Source organism: Pimephales promelas, chromosome 25 (assembly GCF_988280905.1).
Source record: "Pimephales promelas chromosome 25, fPimPro1.hap1.1, whole genome shotgun sequence".
Taxonomy (NCBI): Eukaryota; Metazoa; Chordata; class Actinopteri; order Cypriniformes; family Leuciscidae; genus Pimephales; species Pimephales promelas.
The window spans coordinates 25583718-25592313 of NC_142793.1; the positions used below are offsets into that span (position 1 = coordinate 25583718).

Here is an 8596-nt window from a genome sequence, read left to right on the forward strand (position 1 = left end):
GATTTATTACACTCATTTAAAGTGAAATTGATGGATACATGCAGGTTATGGACCCAAAAAATGTCATATTCATGTGAGGAAGTTTAATGTTTTGATGGCATTTCTATGCTGACGTGAGGTCATAATATGCATAAGTGAAAATACATAGGAATCTCACAATTTAGCTGTAATAATCACAACAAGATTTAAATACAAAATTGTTCTTTATTTGAATGGAAAGTCAAATATAACTGACATTATACTGGAGTCTCTTGCACCAAGAGACTGTAGACCTTTGATCCATTTTTCAGGACATAAAAAGCACTAGCGACTTCTCAATTATAGGCGACAGAAATGAGCACTGATCAGCAATTAAAAGTCTTATTTCCCCAATGAACAGGGTAGAAATTGTGTAAAGTTACACTGACACACAGATATGGTTTAGGGATTCATTACAGGTTAGTTTACCAGGAAACAAACCCGTGGGGATCTACATGGGAAGAGGTGATGATGGTGGCTAAGCGGTTTATATTAGAGGTAGACAGTAATGAATCTTCAGTAATGCTTTAGGAAGAAATGGATACTAGTAATGCTTATGACTTGCTGAGAAGTATCAACAAGGTTGAACTTCTCATACATCAAGAGATAGAGAAAAACTGTGTCCAAATACTGCAGAAATGAACAATAAAGCAAGTGCTCTGAAGCACATCATCAAAATGCCAAAAGCTTCCAAAAACAAAATAAACACAGAAAGAAAGAAACTCACAAATATACACAGGAAAAACGTGGAATCATTCAGTTAAAGCAAATGTCATTGGTGCGTTTTTGAGCTAGAAAACAAATGTGAACATACTATTTGTGCATGTCGATCTTAATTCAACGTGAACTATTAAAAAACAAAATAGAAGTCAACAAATCATAAAAATCTGCTACACCATTTTAAAAGTAAAGGTACACAATGTCTATATCTACTATTTATACGTGACAATGAGGAGCTTCCCTAAAAGACTAAGGAATTGAAAACATGTAGATCTGTCATGACACCGGCATCAAAGTGCAATAAAATTCAAAATGCATTTTCATTTCTTTGTGTAAATGAGTCTGTGCATTTCTATGTCATATTGTGTAATGAAAATCGAGCATTAAAGTCAGAGAGAAACACATTTCGCAGACCATTTTACAGTTAAAGGTTGTGTCAGCGATTGTCACTTCAGTTTGTGTCTGAAGCGAGATCCCAAACAAACCAAGTTAGCTCGATTCGCGACTTCGGCGCCGTGAGCGAGCGCAAAAACAAACACCACCCGCCCCTGTCGGTGATTGGTTAGAACACTGTTTATTTTGATTTTGAGTGGTGGTTGTACCCATTTGTTTTTGCGTGCGGTTCTCTGTCCAGAGACTGCTTATGGGGCGCACATCTAGCGGATCGTTAGGAAAGATTAGATGAACGTGATCATTTTTGTTTGGGCCTGAAATTGCTGATACAACCTTTAAATAGGATATTCAACAAGACTAAATGGTTGGGGCCTGATTCTATCCATCAGAATTGATTGGATGGTGAAAAAACATCCATACCGGAATACATTTGTGACATCAGCTGAAAACAACATGTTTCATTGGCATTTTTTTTATGTACAAACTTTTTTTTTGTTGAAGTATGTTTTATGTTGACGTTAAAGTGCCCCATTATGCTATTTTAAAGGTTTCGGATATTTTTCTGTAGGTCTTCTACAAAAGTTTCACCTGCATCCAGTCAAAAAACTAGGGATGCACCGATATGAACATTTTGGCCGATACGATAACCGATAATTCTTTATATTTGAAAGCCGATAACCGATATATCGGCCGATAAATTTAAATCCAAATTTTTATCTAATTTTGAGAGTCTGATTACAAAAACAAAAGTCTCACAATTAAATCGCACGATTATAATGATGTTCTCATTATACTGTTGTATAGACGATATGACAGATTTGCGCTGCGCATGATGCACATTTTTTAAAGAGATTTCAATATTATTTCAAGAAAATCAAAAACAGCGTCTCAGCTGAAGGGAATAATACATAATTTATCGGCTTGAATATATCGGCCACATTTTCTTACCAGGCCGATAACGATAACGTTAAAAATTAACATATATCGGCCGATACCGATATGCTAGCCGATATAAAATACCGATATGCTAGCCGATTTTGTAGGGATCGTGCATCCCTACAAAAAACACTTTCTCTCTTAATATATAAGAGAGTGAAATGGTTAAAAGTCTCTCTAAACCCCGCCTTTCTGCGAGTCTACTCTGCTCTGATTGGTCAGACGGCCCAGTCTGTTGTGATTGGCTGGTGCATGTTGGAAACTAAACACCGATTACCATATCTGAATTTCAGCTCCGGAGGCTTCCTTGATACACAGTGATACAAACAGTAACAACGGCGTCGGTTTTCCGTATCAATTCCAGAGCGAGTCTCGACCTTTTAAAGTGGAAAACAGCGACATGTCAACAAACAAACCAATCTCTTTCAGTCTCAGACACAACTACAGTGTTTGGGGGCGGGGCAAAGTTGACGTTGTTCGCTGGCAACCAATGAAGAGCATAGGCTGGCTGGCATTATGCTAATTTGTTACATTGTTAGTTAGGAATGTAAAAGAAAATGAGACACTGATAACTCATTTCAGCAGTTCAGAATCGATTATTTCGATAAACAAGAACTTTTAAATTCACAAACAGCTCTGTTACACACACTGCATGAACGGTAATATTGAAAAACGCATTATAGGGGCACTTTAAACTCTCTTGTGAACAGTCCACAATGGCTTCCTTTTTCTGTAACGGGTGTCATTCAGTTGCTGAAGTCATGAATTAATTTAGTCAAAAATGACTTACATAACACTGAAAACATTGACAACCTGTAGATTTCAAAATGCAGACGTTTAGCTTTAAAAGAATAAATGAACATATCACTGTGCTGTATATGGCAACAATTCGGTCTTTACGTGGACGTCACTGTAAAAGATGCAGCATCAGTGACATGAAAGAAACACAAACCATGTTCAAAAATGAGAGAGATTAGAATAAACACACCAGTACCAAATCCCCAAACCCAAAAACGTGTACCCTGGAGGAAAATGCTCCCATTTGGCTTTTCACATCTAAAAAAATCATGATCATTTGACAAACACCGGAGTTTCACATCTGTGAATGCAAAACAATAACTTCAAGCTTATGACCTACAGTGTGTTAACACGATTTCTTGACCTCTACTTACCATTTTCTCATCATTTCATGTTGCATTTAAAGTTTGCGATGTTTATTGATTAACCGATTTCATGCATTCGGCTCCTCTATTGCCATGTGACTCCCGAAAAGCGTGATCAGCTGCTCTTCGTAATTCGCAATGTTCCGTTTCATGATGTCCATGCAGGGGCCTAATAACCTCTCAAACGCCTGCACGTCCATTACTGTAAAACACAAGGTGAATGATCTCATGTGCACATATGTCATAGGATTTATACTTATTTATACCACTTTATTAGGTACACCTTGCTATTACTGGGTTGGAAATATTCCTCAGGGATTCTGACATGATCGTTCAGCAGGTCGTCTTGATCGTGTCTGCATGCCCAAATGCGTTACGTTAAAGGAGTAGTTCACTTTTGAAAAAACTTTTGCTGATAATTTACTCACCCCCGTGTCATCCGAGATGTCCATGTCTTTCTTTCTTCAGTCGAAAAGAAATTAAGGTTTTTGATGGATTTTCTCCATATAATGGACTTCAATGGGGACCAAACGGTTCAAGGTCCAAATGAGAGTTTCAGTGCAGCTTCAAAGGGCTTTAAACGACTCCAGACGATGAATAAGGGTCTTATCATGCGAAACGATCGGTTATTTCAAAACTTGGTCCAAAAATGTAACTTTTCTAAGGACAAATGCTAGCCTTGCTCTATTCTGTGAGGCGCGCTTGTCACGTAATACGTAATTACGTTCAAAAGGTCACGGGCGACGTAGCCGGAAGTACAGAATCAAAATCGTCCGACATCGTTGTTTTACCTTTTAATTCCTTTTTTTGTAAACGGCGTTTGAGTTCGTTTGCACGTTCAACCTATGCGTTCAACTTGTAAACACTGACTCTGTACTTCCGGCTACGTCGCCCGTGACCTTTTGAACGTAATTACGTATTACGTGACGTTACAAACGCGCCTCACAGAATAGAGCAAGGCTAGCATTTGTCCTTAGAAAAGTTACATTTTTGGACTAAGTTTTGAAATGAGCGATCGTTTCGCATGATAAGACCCTTATTCATCGTCTGGTGTCGTTTAAAGACATTTGAAGCAGCACTGAAACTCTCATTTGGACCATGAACCGTTTGGTCCCCATTGAAGTCCATTATATGGAGAAAAATCTAAAAAACCTTAATTTCTTTTCAACTGAGGAAAGAAAGACATGGACATCTTGGATGACACGGGGGTGAGTAAATTATCAGCAAAAGTTTTCTCAAAAGTGAACTAATCCTTTAAGTTGCTGCCATGTGATTGGCCGATCTTTGCATTGACGAGCAGTTGAGCAGGTGTACCTTATAAAGTGACCAGTGAATGTATAATTATACTTCATTACCTAAGCATTTGACGCTGTCCATGGCATACGCAGAAGCCGCCCGTGGCTTGTTGGTGACGAGCGCCAACTCCCCAAAGTACTGCCCTCGGGAGCATGTGGCGATCTCCACCTCCTCGTCTTCAGTATCGTTTTTTGACTGAAAGAGAGGTAATGACACCATCATGCATGCGAATAGGTTTATTAAGATGCACGATGAGCCGAAATGTGCTGTAAACTGTGCTTCTTTTGTTTTTGACTCACCTTGCTCCTTTTCATAGTGATCCTCACGTGTCCTGACTCTACGATGTAGAAACTGTTTGCCAAATCACCCTGTGAACACAAGGATAACAACTAAGCACTGCAGAGACGTGTTTAAAAGTTTCAGACTCTTTTGGCTTACCGAGGCTGCATTTATTGGTAACACTTTACAATACGGGTGCACTAATAAGCATTGATTCATGTTTAACTAATGCACAGATAATACTGAATGAATGTGTAACTAAAGATAATTTAAGCTATTCATTCATCATTACCACATTAGGAACTAATTAAGAGTCTGTAAGGCTAATGTATTAGTTCATACATGGATTGTTATTAATTAAATATGTAATTGTGGATTAATTCCATAATAACTCATTTTTTTAACTAATAGTGTCAATTAATATGTTAATTACCAGAATGAGCCAAAGCCTTGTATTTAAACTTCCAGATAATATGACAGGTACACTAATATGCATTAATACATGATCATTGTTACTGCAAATTCATGTGCAAATTACTACAATTACTAAATGAGTAGTTAATAATGACGTGCCCCAACAAGTAAAGTCATAACATAATGATACCTTTGCAAATCATCAGCTAATGATTGATTAAAGCAGACAAGTGGAAGTTGAAGTGCATAGCTTTGACTAATTAACACATTAAATTACACTATTAGTTCATACAATATGTTATTAAGGAATTAATACACAATGACACATTAAATTAATAGCAATTGATGTAATACTTAATCTATTAATCATTTAGACTTTTTATTAGTTGCTGATGCGGTAATCATTAATTAATGATTTAGTTCTTCATTAGTTACACATTAACTCATGATTATCTGTGCATTAGTTAAGCATGAATTAATGCATATTAGTGCACCCATATTGTATTTGATCAAAAATACAGTAAAAAACTGAAATATTGTGAAACATCATTACAACTGTTTTGTACATTTGGTATATTTGTCAAATCTAATTTATTCCTGTGATCAAAGCTGAATTACTCCACTCTTCAGTGTCACATGATCCGTCTGAAATTATTCTCTAATGATGAGAAACATTTCTGATTATTATCAATGTTGAAAACACTTTAATATATTTGTGAAAACTGAAATACATATTTTCAGGATCATTTGATGAATAGAAAGATACATTATAAATATCTTTACAATATCAATTTAATGCATCCTTGCTGAATAAAAGTATTCATTTCGCATATAAAAATCGTACTGAGCCCAAACATATGAACGGATGTGTACTGTATAACATATGGGCGCCATCACTCAAATCTGATAGGATGAGCCATTATTTCACGATTTGTCCAATTGTTTGGGCTCAGTATGATTTTTGTATGCGAAATTAATACTTTTATTCACCAACTGGATGCATTTAATTGATCAAAAGTGACAGTAAAGATATTTATAATGTTATTTATAATGTTTAATGCGTCCAGTTGCTGAATAAAAGTATTCATTTCACAAACAAAAATCGTACTGAGCCCAAAACACATGAACGGAAGGCACCATCACTCAAATCTGATTGGATGAGCCATTATTTCACCATTTTTCCAATTGTTACAAATCATTTTATACACGTTGAACTCAGATCTCATTAAATATTTTAGTGGCAAGCATTAATGCAGAAATGAATCAGAGAAAGAAAAGTGTATGGTTTCCAGGTTTTACCAGTAATAATTGGTCGAAATATTTTCTTTATTGGTTCTGTCAGACTAACCTGAGCAATGATCTGTTCCCCACTGTTGTACACTTTGGTCGACAAGACATCGACAACCTTCATTCTCTCTGAAACCTAAAAACAAGAGACACATTTATTCATGAAATCAACAAGAGGACTGCACATGCAGAAGTGTGTGTGTGTGTGTGTGTGTGTGTGTGTGTTCAAACCTCCAGTGACGTGAGCAGAGGAAGCGTTCCGATGAAAGCCTCGTACGTTTTTCTTTTCTTCGCGTTGTTCTTTAAGATGATCCTTCTGAATGTCAATCGATCCTATAATAAACAAAGAAAAATACAAAACGATATTTTTTATAATGATATTTCAAATTGAGTCTTTATCCCTTTCTCCCATGACGCTTTGCACAAATTATGGGAGTAACTTCCCTTTCGGTAAATTAGCGAAGGTTTCGCTCAATCAATGCAATAATAGGCATTTTCAAAAACGTGTAATATATGTAATATATGTAATACTGTAATATAATATATGTAATACTGTATATGCCTGTATTTTCCAACATAGGTTGGGATATATCATAAATATGTCATGTGTTTTTTTCATACTGTTACAGCGGAATACAAAGGAAAAAATAAAATAATCAGGAGGAAAAGAACGTAGTGCTCTTGCCAAAGATATTTTTGTTATAGCATGTCACATTAAAATACCAAGCGTTACGATATCCTCCTGACAGAATGAGGATTATTTGTAGTGCAACCTTATGATTTGAAATGATTTGTTTTAGTTTTTCCACTTTTGGAGTGGAAAACACATAATCAAAAACGCGGTTAGCTTGTTAGGAAAAAGGTGGATAGTCCTGTAATTTCAATACTTTCTATGAAAAGCAGAGGGCGCTCTAACACAAAGCACACATGAAATGCTCTTGGCGTTCTTTAGCATGTGATTTTACTGTAAAAAAGTCGACATGAAACGGAAGAAGAACAAGAACAAATGTAGGGCGGGGCTTGTGGGGAATTGATTGGATGGTTGTGGTTTGCTATTGGTGGAGCTCATGTGAGTGACAGGTTAAAGCCCCGCCCTCATCATTAGAGAAGAGAAGAGCGATGGGAAGTTCTTTTGTTAAAAGATTACATGAATAAATAAAAATGTGCACGGATAAAAATTATAATGAATACCGCAATATTCCATAAAAAATACTTTATTGTCCAATTAACCACGACTTTTGTTTCAATAAACTCCTAATTACTCCTTATTAATAGTAAGGACGTTGATAAGTTTAGGCATTGGTAGGACTAGTGTAATGCCCATGGAAAACCAGCTTTTGTGTGTTTTTAGTAATTGTTGGTTTGCTGTGTTTGAGTTGCTTAATAGTAATTAATTAAAAAATAAGCAATAATAGTCACTTTCGTTGAATGAACCAAATGACTCGAAAAAAGATCCGTTCATTTTGATGAACGAACGCGCATCACAGAACAGAGCAAGGCGAGCATTTGAGCTTATAAAACTTAAACTTTGTTATTTATTTATTAAATGAGCGATCGTTTCGCTTGATACATCGTCTGGAATCGTTTAAAGCCCTTTGAAGCTGCACTGAAACTCTCGTTTGGACCTTGAACTGTTTGGTCCCCATTGAAGTCCATTATATGGAGAAAATCCATCAAAAACCTTAATTTCTTTTCGACTGAAGAAAGAAAGACGTGGACATCTTGGACGACACGGGGGTGAGTAAATTACCAGCAAATGTTTTTTTTAAAGTGAACTACTCCTTTAACTTAAAGCCTAGTTTATTAACATTCTGTTGGGCCGATTGCATGGGGACAGGTGGGGCATGAACCTTTGCCTGCCTTCAAAGAGTTTGGGAAAGACTTAAAGGATGTAGAGTAAGGTCATTCAGAATAAGGCATTAATATGTACTTTTTAAATAATAATAAACAGCCTATATCCTAGTAATATGCATGCTAGTAAGATTAGAAACTAATCTGAGCAGTTAGAAAGTGATTCACGCCACTGAATATCTTCATTTGCGTTCCACAGAGTAAAGCGTGTGATGCGGCGAGAGTAAAGGATGACGGGA

At 36.4% G+C, this 8596-nt stretch overlaps 1 protein-coding gene across 1 annotated transcript in view; it reads right to left on the minus strand.

The window, feature by feature from the left end:
* Window positions 1-184: 184 nt before the first annotated feature.
* The window catches only part of prkar2b (protein kinase, cAMP-dependent, regulatory, type II, beta), a 14783-nt gene continuing 6371 nt past the window's right edge, over window positions 185-8596 (minus strand). The window contains exons 7-11 of the mRNA XM_039662181.2: window positions 6738-6839; window positions 6568-6642; window positions 4826-4894; window positions 4586-4721; window positions 185-3432 (exon numbers count right to left, since the gene is read on the minus strand). Coding sequence (XP_039518115.2) covers window positions 3299-3432; window positions 4586-4721; window positions 4826-4894; window positions 6568-6642; window positions 6738-6839 — 516 coding nt within the window. The 3' untranslated portion in view covers window positions 185-3298. The remainder of the gene's footprint in view (window positions 3433-4585; window positions 4722-4825; window positions 4895-6567; window positions 6643-6737; window positions 6840-8596) is intronic.